This window comes from Momordica charantia (genome assembly GCF_013281855.1).
Source record: "Momordica charantia cultivar OHB3-1 chromosome 4 unlocalized genomic scaffold, Mcharantia_2.0 BLBB01000004.1, whole genome shotgun sequence".
Lineage (NCBI taxonomy): Eukaryota > Viridiplantae > Streptophyta > Magnoliopsida > Cucurbitales > Cucurbitaceae > Momordica > Momordica charantia.
The window spans coordinates 21,762,333-21,778,372 of record NW_028275162.1 but is presented as its reverse complement, the minus strand read 5'-3'; the positions used below and the strand labels follow the sequence as shown (position 1 = coordinate 21,778,372).

The window sequence follows — 16,040 nt, the reverse complement described above, 5'->3', positions numbered from 1 at the left end:
TTCAAATCTTTATACTCTAAATTAATCGGTTATACTAAAAAAAAAAATGGTAAGAGAGGGAAAGTCTTGAAACTAACTAGTTTTTGCAATGATTGATAGGTCATTGTCCTTTTAACCTTCCTTAATTAAGATTAATTTATACCACATACTTATTACATTATATAAGAATGTCCGGTGATTTATTTTTTATTTAATCTTTAGAGATATAAGTATTTGATTACCTATACCATAAATTGACAAACTTAATAATATGGATTTAGGTTAAAAAACTCATTTGGTCTCGTAGTTTTATTAGAGTAACGATTTAGTCTCTGAACTTTTAATTGTAACGATTTAGTCCCTGTACTTTCATATTGCTAATAATTTAGTCATTGAATTTTAGTATGTAACAATTTAGTCCCTATAGTTTAAAGTTTGTAACAATTTAGTCCTTACCACGAAAATCATCATCAAAATTAAGCGTCAATTTTTATCATATAACGATTTAATTTTTGTAATTTATAAACTAATTCGATCCTTCGTCGGTTTATCGATTTACATATATAAAAAATTTAACCAGAAAAATTAACAATGGAGACTAAATCATTACAAACTTTAAACTTTCTAGGATTAAATTATTACCAATTTGAAATCGTTACTTTGAAAATTCAGGGACTAAATCGTTACTTCAATTAAAGTACACGAATCAAAAGTCTTATTAATCTATGGATCTATTAACTATAAATAAAACGGAAGGTTTGGAATTTATTGTAACTTTTAAAAAAGATGCTACAATAGTTTGAAAACACAGTTCAACGAGTCGAGATAGGTTTTTGATCGGTTCCAGAATCTCCAATCCACGTGCTGTTTGAGGAAAGGAAAAAAAAAATACAATACAATAGTTAACATCATTTTGAAAGAAGAAAAAAAAAGGACTAAAAATGGCAAACAATGGCATCATCAACATTCTTCTTCTTTCTCCCCCTAATCTTCTGGTCTGTTAGCAGTTTTAGGAGCAAAGTACGGAAACAGAGTAAAAAGTGTGGAACCTCTACGTTCAAACCCAACCAATAGAGAGAGAAAGAAAGAGAGAGGGGGAAAAAAAGAATTGGAAGCAACTGCAACTTTGCATTTCCATGCCAATCCTTCCATTTTCAAAATCTGAGGTATCCAAAACAAAGGAATGAAAATCCATATGGTTCTTGTTGAAGCTTCTTCTGTGAGTGTCTTTTCGTTTCTTCACTTTCTGGGTCGGTTTCAGAATATCTACTTTTGGGGACATTGAAGAAGAAACAGAGAGAGGGAAAAAACAGGGGAGGCCTCTGAGATTGTGTTCGATTTTTGGGTGTTTTTATTTCTTCTTGTTTAAATATCATCTGTGAGTGAATATGCAGGAAGAATGTGGGGGAGGGAATGAAATAGAGGAAGAGCGAGAAGAATGAGCAAAGAACTGGGTTGCATTGTAAGGGCCTGGGAATTTACCTTTCGAAAATCACACACCCGCGTAAAGAAGAAAACAAAAAGCATTTTCACAACAATGTCTGTGGCGCCAACGGACGATGAACCTGAACCCGCCCAAATGTCCCACGTCGAGATGATCCTGCCCAACGGTGACTTCTACGCCGGCCGGTGGGTCCGGGACCTCCCCGACGGCCATGGAAAGTACTTGTGGACAGATGGGTGTATGTACGTCGGCGAATGGAGTGATGGGAAGCCGATGGGCACTGGAAAGTTCAGCTGGCCGTCCGGAGCAACCTACGAAGGCGATTTCAAGAGCGGCTTCATGGATGGGAAGGGAACGTTTACGGGTAGTTCGGGCGATACGTATAGAGGCAATTGGGTTATGAATTTGAAGCATGGCCAAGGGATTAAGAGCTTTGCCAATGGCGATTACTACGAGGGAGAATGGCGCCGCGGTTCGCAGAACGGGCATGGCCGGTATCAATGGCGGAATGGGAATCATTACATTGGGAAATGGAGGAATGGGAAGATCAATGGCAATGGGACGATGATTTGGAGGAATGGGAAGCGTTATGATGGGTATTGGGAGGATGGGTTTCCAAAAGGAAATGGGACATTCAGATGGTCAGATGGGAGTTTTTATGTTGGGATTTGGAGTAAGAATCCAAAAGAGCACTCTGGAACATATTATCCATCTGGGTCTACAGATAACAATTTGGATTGGGATCCTCAGGAGGTGTTTGATGTAGACTTGGTTGACTGCCTGATATACCCATGTGAAAAGGTTTCAATATTTCCTTCTGAGAAGCTGGTAAACAAGGGTGGATCTGAAGGGGAGTTGTTGCAGAGAAATTCAGTGGACAGCCATAGTTTTGAATCTGATGTTGGTTCTAAGGATGGGAGTGTCAGAAATGGAGTGGAAGGATCCATGGATGTTCCTACTCAAGATTCAGATGCCAAAGGAAATGGACAGCAGCAGTTGAGAGTACAATTGAAGGGACAGGGTGTGACAATATCTAAAGGCCATAAGAACTATGAACTTATGCTAAATCTTCAGTTGGGGATCAGGTATCAAAGGGGATCAACTTTATTTTGGTTCTTATTTTATTTCCTATTTTCTTTATCTTTTGGTTTCTAGTTTTCACTCCCATTTTGATCCTTGTTTTGGATTGCAACAATGTCCTCCAAGTGTGGTTTGCTCGTAGGAGCAGCTTTTGCAACCTTGAGAAATATCATCTCTCATGACATGTATTGTATACATCTTAGCGCTTAAATTTCAAACTGGTGATCTTTTAAACTGCTCTACTGGTTCTCTCCAGCCAATCAGTCTGAAACATGGATTTCAGGAAAAGTAAATTCATTCCTAGTGGTTTCGAAGTTTTGAAGTTTGTAAAATTTTCTAATCTTGCCAAGCTTCTATTGAAACTTTTCAACTTCCTAACTGAAAACCTGGGAACGCTTTGTTTTCCTCCAAAGTGAAGCAATGAAAGAGTTGATAAAATTTGCTGAGAAGTTTCAGAACAGGTTGCACATTTATGAGATTTTATTCATGTCCCCGCTCCCACATTTTTCATTTTTATCTGGACAGACATTCTGCTGGAAGGCCTGCTCCTTCCTCTTCATTTGAATTGAAACCTTCAGCATTTGATCCAAAGGAGAAATTTTGGACAAAATTTCCACCAGAAGGATCTAAGTGCACTCCACCTCATCAATCCTGTGACTTCAGATGGAAGGATTACTGTCCTGTAGTATTCAGGTCAGCCATTAAATACTAACATGAATCTTCCTGCTAAACATCACTGCTGTATTTCTTTCCAATGATCTTTTGTATTGAGGGCAAGTTATCTAGTAAATGGTTTTATGTAACTTGTATAACTATATTATTGAAAACAGAAGGCTATTATCTTTTGTTCACCTATATCTATATACCGACACGATTTTTTGATGACCGAAGATGTTTGAGGTTGCCATCATTGGTAGCATAACTGAAGAACAATGCTTAAAACTCCTATATTGATCAAATAACTTTTCTTTGTAGAAAACATACATACATGTTCCACTTCACTATTACAAATGGAATGAAATAGTGCAGAGCCTCACGGATCATTCTATCCATATTTAGGACTCTTAGGAAGTTGTTCAACGTGGATCCAGCGGATTACATGCTATCAATATGTGGGAACGATGCCTTACGGGAGCTTTCCTCCCCCGGAAAAAGTGGAAGCTTCTTTTACTTAACCCACGATGACCGCTACATGATAAAAACCATGAGAAAGGCTGAAGTAAAAGTGAGTTTTCTTTGCCCTTGTTGGTTCAAATTCCTTGCTTCTTATGGTACACAAATTTAAACTAGAATCCTGTAAGAAGATCAGAGTATGGTTTCTCTTGTCCATTCCTCATCTTGTTTCCTCTGAGTTCTTTTTCTTTCCCTTGTCATACTTTCTTTCCAAATTTTGTGTCTGAGGCTGAAAAATGTGAATGTACAAGTTTTATATGAACATTACATGTCACTTTAATTGAAAGTTGTACCATTATAAATGCCAATAACACTCACCGTAAATTCCAGGTTCTCATACGGATGCTGCCAGCATACTATAAGCACGTTGAAGACTTCAAAAACACTCTGGTTACCAAATTCTATGGTCTTCATTGTGTGAAGTTAAGCAGTACTCAGAAAAAGGTAATGAGGGACATATTATAACATTAATTTGAAGCTTAACTTTCTTTGGATTCACATTCCTGCAATTACAGGTGCGATTTGTCATCATGGGGAACCTGTTTTGTTCGGAGCATTCAATTCACAGGCGATTTGACTTGAAAGGTTCCTCCCTTGGTCGTACAACCGATAAGCCAGAGTCAGAAATTGATGCAACCACAACCCTTAAAGATCTCGATCTAAATTATATATTTCGGTTGCAAAAGATTTGGTTTGACGAATTTTGCAGGTAAAACCACCTTTGTCCAATCTCTTCCCTCATCATATTTTCCTTATATCCATCTTTTATTCAGTAGTACCTATTATTGTTGGCTGCATAGAATGGTATGATTGCAAGTTCCTATTAACATTTCTTCACTTACTGAAACCCTTAACTGTTGTAGGAGACGTGCTATTCTAGTGAAACTAATTTCATTTATATTGTTTGTTGCACTACTATGCATGAAAAATAATCGGTTAGCAAGGGATTATCTAAACTTTACTTGCAGTTTCAGTTGTTAGGAGTCCAATTAGTTACAGGAGAGAGTAATACACACGTTGGAAGTAGGGATCTTAGGAAGATACATATTGTTGTTTAAGGAATTGTAGGAGGGAGAAAGAGAGTCCCCTCGAAATGTGATTGCCCCTGTTATATGCAGAATCATCTTGTACTAGGGGCTATTCGATCGATAATGCATCACAACCCCATCTTCTGAAACTGGCTGGAGATCCTATCAGCTGTATTGAAACTCTGTTGGCAATCAGGATGTGCTTTAGTATCTACTTTGTTTGGAAATCACTAAAGTTATTATTGAATGGGATGTCATTAGTTCATACAATTTGACTCTTAGACCCTGGTTTTGGTTATAGATCATAATGTCATGTCTCAATGGGTTAAAGGCTTATGTTTCATTCCCTTAAACTCTTTTTGGTTCTTGTTTCACATGTCCTTGTGAGTTAGGTGCTCAGATGAGGCATGAATGATAAATTTTCTTGCTTTTCTCCCCCATTACAAGTTGGAAATTTACATTTATGCAGGCAAGTCGACAAGGATTGCGACTTTCTTGAACAGGAGAGAATTATGGATTATAGTATGTTGGTTGGTCTTCACTTTCGAGAAGCTTCGCAGAAGGAACAGAACATGCCGAATGGCCATCATTCTGTAAATTTTACTCCCAATGGTTAGTTCTTGTCTTACAGATATTTGTCCTTCCATAGCTCAAGCCATTCATTAGCACCTAATGGGTTATGCAAATATCTCTCTGCTTTGGACTCATTTTTGCAGGAAATAGTAACCATGATGGTGAAGCACATTCATGCTTAACTAGAATGGCCTCTTCAAGGTATAACTCAACTCTTAGAAACAGTCTGTTTATTCTGTACTTCAATAGTTGTTCCCAAACATAACACTCGAAAAGTATCGAATTGTATGTCGTTAGTTTTCGAGATTTTTATTCGTATTGAATGATTTTACAGGTGGGCTTCTACTAGTTTGGGAATAAACATGGAAGCAAAGGCTGAAAAGACCATAAGAAAAAGTGATTTGGAAGGCCAACTAATTGGGGAACCCACAGGAGAGCTATATGATGTTATAATTTTCTTTGGCATAATTGACATTCTACAAGACTATGACATTAGCAAGAAACTTGAGCATGCATACAAATCAATGCAATATGACCCAACATCAATCTCCGCTGTGGATCCAAAGCAGTACTCGAGACGGTTTCGTGATTTTGTCTTCAGAGTTTTCTTAGAAGACACTTGAGAGCAAAGCGTATTGATTGACCATATTCTTCGGTTTCCAGCAGACGACAGCCGGGTCGATGTTCTCTCAGTCTTATGGCAATGGGATTGCTTGTCCAGCTGAGGATTATCTTTGGCTGTACACTGCCAGATTCATGTTTGGCCAATTAGACTGTTTTTAAAAAACCAAGTTTGAGGTACATTTTTTATTTTAAACTATAGTCATAAGTATCCATTGTTCTAGTTTAAGTTATAGATTAAAGTTACGCAGAGAAATTTCCTACTTACCAATTTGTAAATTTGTATACGAAGGATAAGAATCAATATATATTATGATCAAACCATTTTTTTGGATCCATTTTTCTTATCAAATTATTCCTCAAACTAATAAAATACTTTCACAAACAAAGAATCAATGTGAGAAGGGTGAAAAGGTAACTAAATGTTTGAGAACATTAACAACAATGAAAAAGAAAAGGGAAAAAGAAAAAAACTAGTTGCATACCTAATAAAAAAAGAAACAAAATATTGCATATATAACAACCTAAAAGTATATGAGAAATGGGAAATACTCGTATTCTGAAAGTTTAATTTCATCGAATTGGACTATAAACTTGGATAAATGTTCCAATTTTTACCTTATATTAAACTTCTATTAAAGGCTATTTTTTGCACGCGTCTAACTAATATTTTCATTTGGGAGAAGCTTTTGAAGGAACTCAAATAGGCAGAAGGTTGAAGAATGAGAGGGAGAGATAGAAGATGAAGGGACAAAAGAGAAGGAATGAAGAACAAATTTGGATTGAGGAGAAGGATCAGGGAAATTTGGATTGGAGTAGATTTGGTAATTTCATTTAGGAATTGTGACGATAACTATCCATATGTTGAACATGAAGGGAGCAATAATGCATATATAGGTGCGAACACGGTGAAAGCGAAGGACTAAATTGTCGTCAACATTTTCATTGTGTCAAAGAGTTCGACATCGACATGAGAGATGAATCGACCATTTTTTAGCATTGCAAAAAAAATGTCAAAATATAAAAATATCAACAAAATATCACTAATATGAACATGATATTAATAGTAATATTTTTTTTTACTTATTTTAAAAGAGTGAAATGTTTATTTTTTAATTTAAAAATTTATTATGCACTTTTTATTTTTATGAATTTTTTAAAAATATTCACCAATATCAACATTTATCTATACCGGTCGACATAGACATTTAAAACTTTGGGTGCGGGTGGGTCGCATTCTATTCTCGTCTTTATTGTAGTATCAAACCATGATGTTTTATAATTTGGATACAACTTGCAAACTTTTTGCTCGTCCAAAAATAGCAAACCCCTTTGATCATACAATATTGATGCTTTATTTTGAGAAAAATTTTTGTAGTATGAAAACCTTACTCTATTTGTTCACACTATTAATTTGTCTTTGTAAGTAATTTTTTAATGTTGATGACCCCACATCATTTTTAGAACGATATTGACATAGTAAACAGTGAATGAAAAGAGTATCCATACTCCTGTAGTACCAGAAATTTTCTCATTTTGAGATTTAATTAGTCCATAGAATTTATTTTTTTAAAATAGTCCAGAGAGTCTTTTAAGTGTTGAAGAATAGCTTATGGAAGATATGAAAAAGCACAAGCGATGTGAGAACAATCCTAAATCAACCTTCGCTTCCAGAAGTATGGAACAAGGGAATATGTAGGCGAGAATATGGGAAGGGATCAGATGTGTCCCGATGGGAGTAGTTCGAATTTGAAACCTCTTGCTTTTACAATATGTTAAATCACCACTAGACCCAAAAACATAAACATATATTTTAATATATTTTAATGTTGTATCCATGTTCTTGAGATTGGTATAAAACCAAAAACAAAACGATATGATTATTTATATTTATCAGTTAGAATCAAAACAGGGCAAGAAGGATGTTACTATCTTGCTGCTCCACTTCAATAAAAACCACATATGGTATTAAATCCTAAATATTATGCTGATATACTATCAATTGTACCCTTGACTCTCCAGAAAAAAAAAAGTAAAAAAAAATATAAATAGGGAAAAAAAAACAATGAAAGAGAAGGAAACAAAATTTACTAAATTACATGAATTTACAGGAGTAGAAGTTTATACATGAATATTTAGTGGTATAGTATGGACCAAATTCTCTCAAAAATGCCAAATTAAAGGTTTCAACATCTGAGGCTATGACTCCATAGTCATTATAAAGCATCCAGGCTATATTGAGTTACCTATTCTATATACAGGGGTCACCCATCTGATTACCGAGGTTTAGTCGAGCAGACGTAATATAGTTACAATATGAGTTGATTACCATGGTTCTGAGTTCTTACCGATGAAGTTTCGAGTGTAAGAGGGACTGCTCCAACCATCTTCCATCATAATAAGGGCAAGGCGTTTCATCAAGTTATTCACAGCTTCCTCCTCCTGGCAACTTATTGTATCGGATGGACTTAAGCAACTCTGCAGTGGTTGGCTAATGCGATCAGTTCATTGAGGGTTGGCCAATTTCTTTCCTGTTCTTTAAGTTTTGTGTTTGAAAACGTAGACCCGCGTACCTTTGTTTCTTGATACAACTTCAAATACTCCAGAGATTGCTCATAAAAGCCACAATGGTATAGAAGGATGCTATAATCTCTCAATTCCTTCGGATCAACATCAAGGAGGATAAGCCGTTCACATGCTGCAAGAGAGTAACAAACTTACAGCTTCAGATCAAGTAAGAGAAGAAGAGGTAAACATTTTTCCTCGAGGAGAGAGAATATTTTGGTGTTATATATGGAATGCATAATGTGGATGAAAGAAAATTAAGAAGGGAAAGAACTGTTCAAACTTGTAGAAACCCATGAGCCAAGTTTTGAGATCTAGTTGGGGTTCAGAATAAGGCTTGAATTGTACTGCGACAAAATAGACCTATGTTTAGGCCATGAGTGGTAGGTTTAGTCTTATGATGGGAAGCAACTAACATTAAAGGATATGCCCAATATTCTACTACAAAAGAAGGAGATTCTTATGAATCCTCCCTTTCGAGATAAAAAAGGCTTATTCTGTGGCATGCATGTTTTTTTTTTCCCCAGATATTGTTTGGGGTATTTGGCTTGAAAGGAATGGTAGAATCTTTAGACGGATGGAGAGGTCTTGAAAAGAGGTTTGAGATGCAGTTAGATTCAACTCTTCCCTTTGGCATCCGTCTCTAAATCATTTCGTAATTATCAGTTAGACTTTATTCTTCTAAATTGGAGCTCTTTTATGCTTAGTTAGTTTTAAGATCTCCTTTTGTGGGAGCGGGTTTTTTTGTATGTCTTGGTTGTTCTTTCATGTTTCTTCTTAGTGAAAGCTTAGTTTTTCATAAAAACATTTTATATGATGCTACAAAAGACAATCACCATGCTTTGTCTAGCAACCAGATACAAGTGAAGAATGAAAAAAAGAGGAATGCCTGCTGGGATTACTGCAATAAGCCTGCATGTCCCCATTAAAACACGCTAGAAGTTACATAACAGGACAACAAATGGGAGACTAGCGAGTCGTAAATACTAGGAAGCAGGCTGCCTTTCCTCATTAGGTTTGCACCAGCAAGGCTTAAATACTACATCAGTTTGCGAAGTACCTGAAAACCAATATAAACCCTGCTCCTTCATACTCAGGTTCTCTGGGTAACCAAGTAACTATGGTAGTTCCAATTTGACAATCTTACAGAAAAGTTAAAAGGATTTCTAGAACTGTAGTCTAACACCATACCTGATAGTGCACGCCTCATATCTCCAAAACGTACACTGGTCCAAACTCCACGTTCTAGCCTGTGTTGAGCAGCCTTTGCAGATGCAAGCTGAAAGCCACTAGAGAAGACGCAAAGGCAAAAAACAGAGATATTTACGCACATACCTACAAGCACTAACTGGAAAGAGGGGGTGGGGGAGAGAGGGATGTATATAGTAATTGGATGCTGAATCTGGTGATGCAAGGGAATTAGATGGAACCAAATATTAACTCTCCCCCAGTAAGCCTGTGCTGCAAATTTAAATAGCTGAAATACCTTTCTTCAATTGCATTCGATCTATCACTACAGTTAGCAACATCAGCGGCCCTTAAGAATAAACTTCTGGAGTTATTTTGTTGAAATGGCCAAAAAGATTCCTTTAAATTGCTTAAAATCTGCATTCATGTGCACACCAAACAGAGAGAGTAGATCAGAACTCGTCTAGATTACCACACATAATTAGGACTCTAGGTATTAAACAAAGTCTAAGCCCATGTGTGAAAGAGGGTAATAATAATTAATATAAATGACTAAATTAATCTTACCAAATGGATTAGAAATTATTTAACAATAACTACTACTCATTTTTTTTGGCACCAGCATACTCCTTAGAAATGAAAATTTAGCATATAACGCATGACAGAGGCGTGAAAAGTTAGCATATTGCATGATAGAGGTAGTGATGCCAAAAATCTGAGACAGGCCCTGGTGCAATTGAATATAATTCTAAAATCTTTAGAAGGGGACATATATTCTAATCAGAATCAGGGATAAACAGCAGCTACGAAGGAAATATCTTTGAAGGAACATGGTCAATAAAATTAGATATACTGATGGGAGACTGAACAAAAGTTATAATGTAAAAACTACCTCCACCAAGAGACTTTGTGTTGTTATTATGTGTGGTTGATCAGATTCCTTGCTTTTCTGTTTATGATAGCCCGTGGGAAGGCTATAACCATCATGAGGATGATATATCTCTACATCAAAATCCAGAAGGCTCCATAAACGAAGCATTTTCAGGATCTCAGAGTATACGAGTGAAAGTAGTGCAGCTGAGCCTGTACGATGGGTCAAGACCTGTCAACATGAAACAAAATATTGCAAAAGAATAATTCAATTCCATAAAAAAAAAAAAAAATCAGAACAGAAAACTCAAATTATAAAATAGAGGGCAGAATGTTTTACTGTGTGAAGATATAGAGCTCGTGATTCTGATTGAGTTGTAGAACTGGTTCTTCTGAAACCCTACAATGTGAAATATGTCATAGGCAAAAAAGGGGAAAGCAGTGGGATGCATACTGGATTCAACAATAAATAAACTTATCGTAATTATATACAACGAAGGTACACGTTTGTCGAAATTTAAGAATCATACCTTCGTGACGTACATATACCTCTCTATACTCTCCAAAAAACTTTCTGGTGATAAATTGAATGAAGATTTGTAGTGAGTACAATAGCCCATGGAAAGGTCACTTAGTCTATTAATAAATGCATCGATGGGAAGAGGAACAGATGAATGAGATACCAAGGAATCATCCTCTGCTGCAATATAAAGAGCAGCTTTCGCCAAATCAACACGTCTATTAATGCTAATACTTGTTTCCTTCTCTATATTAGAAAAATATCGAATCTGAGTCAAGAAACCCTTCCTAGCCTCCTGCATAATCATCGAGAATCGTAACAAGATTTATTTGATGACCATTTTTTTTGAAGGAAATAGAACATTTCTTTGATATTTGACAACCATGTTAAGCAGGCACTGTCAAAGCATGAACTCAGAGCATAAATATCAAACTGTGCAAGCAAAATAACTTCAGATAAAAACATCAAAGTTTAACATTAAATATAGTTTTGATCTTAAAGACAGGCTTCTAATTCGGTCCCGAAAGTTAAAAATTATATGTTCTAAATTAAGAAAAGGTAGAAAACAAGGTCGTCCCACTTAGTCAAAAGTTTCAATGGAGTGAATGTAGAACTAATAGAACATTTCAAGCTTTAGGACCAAAACTAAACCAGAATTACATCTTATCTGGGTGTTTGAAAACAGAGGTGAAAGATTACTCCGATGAATTCGATCCTCTGTAAACAATCAAAATCGAACTAATGTCTGAGGAGGAAAAATTCCCATCGTAGATAAAGGAAATACAGAGGAGATTAAAATTTCCACGAACGCCCAGATACCCCATTTCGCCCAAAACAAAATCAGCAGAACGATTGCATCAAAAACACCAGGTAAGAAAAAGATAACAAAACAGAACGGAAAACAGAAGAATACCTTCGCATATGTGGAGTCAATTCCAGAAGAATCCATAGCATCGTGTAGATGGAAGTGCAAATCCTTGGCAGCATAGTGGTGCTGAAATTCACCAGAACAAACCACTCGAAAACACGGAGGAGATGAATTGAATTTAGAAAACTTGGAAGAATTTGTCAGTATCGGATTCCATAAGGAAGCAGAAGCAACAGTGATTGAGTTCATTGCCAGCTCCAGAGAGAGAGAGAAGAGAGAGAATCAAAGTTGCTAAAGAAGAACAAAATATCCCATTACTACCATACTTCACTGAAGTGATATTTAAATTAAATATATTAGCAATAGTTGTTCTTGTTTTTCAGGGAAAAAAATATCAGCCTTAGTTACATCAACATGTGGGGAATCGAATTTTATGGTTGCTGCGATGGTGGTCTGAGTATCAAGTTAGGTCATGAATCAATCCTTGTCTTCCTCTCATCTTGAACCCGAAACTTAGAGGTTTAGCAACAAATGTGTCATTCTTGTAATTTTTATCTAAGGAAACAAAGAAGTTTATTTTCAAGCCCTAATGATGGATATGGACTAATAATGTTGGAATATATATTGTTCAAATTTCTTTGGGTAATTGTAGTAATTGTAGTGGGCAGTAAAAGTAATTTATGTATTTTGAAAAATGTCACATGTTTTTCAAAATTTTAAATATAGCAAAATATTTGAATTTTTATTATATATATATATATTTTTTTTTATATACCTCAAATTTATGATATACTAAATATATTTGCAACTGATATACCTAAAGGTATATCAGTTGTTTAAATTATAGTTTATAATTGTAATTTATTGGTTGATATACTAATATTATCAATAATGTTGATTACTATATAATTACTATTTATTTTATATTCATATTAATAAGATACTAGAAATAATGGATACAAACTATTTAAATTTATTAAGTATACCAGATTTTTAACTTGTTTTTTTACGTGCATGATCCACATAAACCTTTTATACAATAATTTTATATTTCAAATTTTTTTTTTGCATCATTGTTTTCGTATGAAAAAATGGTGGATATAATAGTATTATATCAATACACATGTATCATAGTTATATTAGTAAATATCATGATTATATCAGACATATATCAATGATAAATTAGAAGCATATTAAATATATACAAAATATATATCAGTCGTAATAATCATATATAAGAAGTTATATCAGTGGCATATCATTTGTATATCAATGATAAATTATGGACATATCGATATAGTAAATCAATGGTTATAATACGTATATAAGCAGTAAGCCATGTTAAAAGTTCAATAGATATCATAGTTATATCATATCAGAGGCATATATTATTGCAGACATATTACAAATGTATATAAGATATATTGCAAGGTAAAATTATAATTTTAAAATTAAAACTCCATTTTTTGTTGGAAAAAATGCTACATTTGAAAAAATTAAATGTGGTTACTATTTTACTTATTTTACTAAATATTTTTGCCATATTTACAACTGCCCCTATTATATATTTAGAAATCTATACTTGTTATTCCGAGAAGCTTATGGTGAAGGATAACTATTAGGTCCATGATAAAAATTCAGTAATTAAAAATTGATTCTTCTATATGTTTCTCGAAAGACCAAATTAAATTAATTCTCACGGAGATAATTATGTTAAAATATAAAATTAATTTAAAAAATCCAAACGCAAGTAACTTGAAAGGAACACTAAGCAGAATTATTAACCATTTATATTATTAATAATACGAATCAAATCAGATTTGACATGTGATGTTAAAATTTTCAATTTAAGTTGGACATACTAGTCAACATAATATTAAATGAGAAATCTAAATGAGATAAAATTAATATACATTCCAAAAAATATCATTCTTTTTTTTTCCATAATATCATTCATAAGCTCATTTAAATATATGTTATGAATATTTTACTTTTATAATTTTTCTAAAAGTATCATTATGACATTTCCATAAAACTGAAACACTTCTATCGATATTGATATTTAAAACCTTTGTCCCCACAGATTGGATAAATCTCTTACCAAAATGGCTTTCCAACTTATTGTCTCTTTTCTGCCACGTACAAAAACGATTAACATCTGGTAATCACAAGAATGCAACCATATTAAAACCTTTAAAACTACAAATCTAAGGCCTAAGCACATACTATAGAAACTAAAATGTTAGTTTTAACATTCTTTTTGTCCTTCAATCATCAAGATTATAGAATAATCCAAAACCAACAAAACAAAACAAAACAAAAATATAGGACATACTATTGCAATTGATCAGAAAATTTGTTGAGGCTATGTACATCAAATCTTGTGAACTTCCACTCTATGGAATACAGATGTCATGGTTGATAATAGTGAACTGTTTTGCATAGTCAGAATCATTGAATGTTCAACACACGCAAGTCTTTCAGAAGGCAAAGGGTTGGATCAAGACATCACTACTGTATAGGAAGCACTTTCCTCACTTCAATAGCTATTCAAATTCTTAAGGCTCAAGGGGGAAGTTGAGAATTGGGGAAGCCTAAGAGAATTAGTAGAGAGAATTGATTTGGAATTGGCAAGATTTGTAGTAAATACAGCCTAATCAACCAATGCAACAGAACAAGTTATAACCACCCAATGAACCCTGAGAACTGAGAACTGCTTTTTTATATATATGGGGAAAGAAGAACTGAAGCTTCTTATTGACCCCACAAATACAAAATCATCTGCCTCCTATGTACAAGTCAAAATAGCAGACAATGTGGATCACTTTACCTCTGCTACTATGGGAGAAGTGAGGTTCCTGAGCTCTATTCAAATGGCTACTCACTATTGTTGATTCCCATTTTCAGTTTCTTCTGGAATTGGAGTCAGCTCTTTGCCAACGTTTTTGTTCTCATTTTCCTCAGATGCGGAGTTTCGATCTCGGGGTTTACCTGAACGAGGTTTCCTGAAGTACTTGGCTACAAATGGTTCGGCGATGTCAGGATACTTGCCCTTGACGAAGTTATCAAGGCATTTACGATACGAGAAGTCCTCTTTATGGCCGTCGGTTGACACAACATAGAAGCACCTGCTCTCCTGAAAGCTGCTGTGCCGACTAACCTGTCAAAGTACAAGCATTACACTGCAAATGTAAAAATTGTTGGGAGCTCCAAAGCAAATGAAGATTACGCTGCAACCAATTTCCCAATAAATAAAATAAATCCATCATACAGAAGTTTGCCACATGTCCTTGCATTGTTAAATATGATACTAATATTAGTCTTCGAAGTTTTTTCTAACAATATCGGGACCCGTAATATGTAATTAACTTCACAATCAAGCAGCAAACTGTACCAGTAAAGCATCTCCTATGAATTCATGTTTTAGAATTCTATCGATGCTGGGAATGTTCCTCACTTTGAACCAACCAAATATGAAAAGACAACTGAATTTTTTCTAGGAACTTCAAAATTCCATCTGTCAAAATAAAGAAACAAGCTTTTTAACGTCACCTAACCCTGATGACTACTTAGCCGTTTGGTGTTCTCCTTGTCAACGCATCTAAGAATGGCTCAATAGGGTTGAAAGGGATTTAGCACACATCGAAAAGTTTCGTAAATGACAGCAAGAGTTTTAACCAAACGTAATAAAAGTACCTTCTCTAATGACTACGGTGGTGAAATCTGAACTGAAAATTCTCCCCAAAAGGAGTTCAATTTCATAATCTTTAAGAGGTCACCCTTGTTTTTCTTTTTTCTTTTTCAAATTTTCTCAGCCCAAAATCACAACTGGAGTCCCTATATTTTCTAAATAACCTGTGGTTCCAGTGGATGCTACTACACCCTCAAACTCAATGTCAATCGTTCTAAGAACAATCATTTTCTACAACTACTTCCAAGATTCTAGATCTTCTACGTTTTATTGGGATCTATCTCAACCTCACAATAACGAACAGTACGACTCCATCTCACCATACAAGCTCACCCTGTAATGCCTAAAATAGGAGAAATGATTGTAAAGTATAGATGATGTGATGGATGACAGGAGGAAACAGAAGAGTCAGGGGGAAGGGGTTCTAGTAATTCCCATAT

At 34.9% G+C, this 16,040-nt stretch overlaps 3 protein-coding genes across 4 annotated transcripts in view; 1 reads left to right on the top strand and 2 right to left on the bottom strand.

Annotated features, from left to right (window-relative positions):
* The first annotated feature begins 836 nt into the window (after nt 1–836).
* Nucleotides 837–6,223, top strand: LOC111015564 (phosphatidylinositol 4-phosphate 5-kinase 4). Its single transcript, XM_022290634.2, has 8 exons — nt 837–2,508; nt 3,029–3,196; nt 3,563–3,728; nt 4,007–4,120; nt 4,192–4,385; nt 5,174–5,316; nt 5,421–5,478; nt 5,612–6,223. Exons 1-8 carry the CDS (start codon nt 1,418–1,420, stop codon nt 5,898–5,900), a joined length of 2,223 nt encoding a protein of 740 aa, XP_022146326.1. The 5' UTR covers nt 837–1,417; the 3' UTR covers nt 5,901–6,223.
* Nucleotides 6,224–7,964: 1,741 nt separating this feature from the next.
* Nucleotides 7,965–12,359, bottom strand: LOC111015657 (transglutaminase family protein). Of its 2 annotated transcripts, XM_022290750.2 has the most exons (8): nt 11,955–12,333; nt 11,052–11,336; nt 10,862–10,921; nt 10,544–10,753; nt 9,950–10,068; nt 9,655–9,752; nt 8,472–8,596; nt 7,965–8,376 (listed from the first exon to the last, which is right to left on the bottom strand). In XM_022290750.2, the coding sequence occupies exons 1-8, from the start codon at nt 12,156–12,158 to the stop codon at nt 8,224–8,226; spliced, it is 1,254 nt and encodes a 417-aa protein (XP_022146442.1). In that variant the 5' UTR covers nt 12,159–12,333; the 3' UTR covers nt 7,965–8,223. The 2 variants fall into 2 exon arrangements, with proteins under 2 accessions (XP_022146442.1, XP_022146443.1); XM_022290751.2 differs by lacking the exons at nt 7,965–8,376; nt 8,472–8,596 and adding an exon at nt 9,256–9,523 and having other exon boundaries at nt 11,955–12,359.
* A 1,863-nt stretch (nt 12,360–14,222) lies between these two features.
* The window catches only part of NRPD1B (nuclear RNA polymerase D1B), a 30,812-nt gene continuing 28,994 nt past the window's right edge, over nt 14,223–16,040 (bottom strand). The window contains exon 19 of the mRNA XM_088122413.1: nt 14,223–15,069. Within this exon, the coding sequence (XP_087978539.1) occupies nt 14,794–15,069 (276 nt within the window). The 3' untranslated portion in view covers nt 14,223–14,793. The remainder of the gene's footprint in view (nt 15,070–16,040) is intronic.

Excerpts from the sequence above, each read along its gene's own strand:
- LOC111015564 (XM_022290634.2), top strand. The coding sequence starts at position 1,418 with ATGAGCAAAGAACTGGGTTGCATTGTAAGGGCCTGGGAATTTACCTTT. Across the intron at positions 3,729-4,006 it reads TGAGAAAGGCTGAAGTAAAA|GTTCTCATACGGATGCTGCC; the intron begins GTGAGTTTTCTT and ends CGTAAATTCCAG. Across the intron at positions 4,121-4,191 it reads TAAGCAGTACTCAGAAAAAG|GTGCGATTTGTCATCATGGG; the intron begins GTAATGAGGGAC and ends CTGCAATTACAG.
- LOC111015657 (XM_022290750.2), bottom strand. The coding sequence starts at position 12,158 with ATGAACTCAATCACTGTTGCTTCTGCTTCCTTATGGAATCCGATACTG. Across the intron at positions 10,754-10,861 it reads GAGCTCTATATCTTCACACA|GTCTTGACCCATCGTACAGG; the intron begins GTAAAACATTCT and ends TCATGTTGACAG. Across the intron at positions 9,753-9,949 it reads TCGAATGCAATTGAAGAAAG|TGGCTTTCAGCTTGCATCTG; the intron begins GTATTTCAGCTA and ends CGTCTTCTCTAG.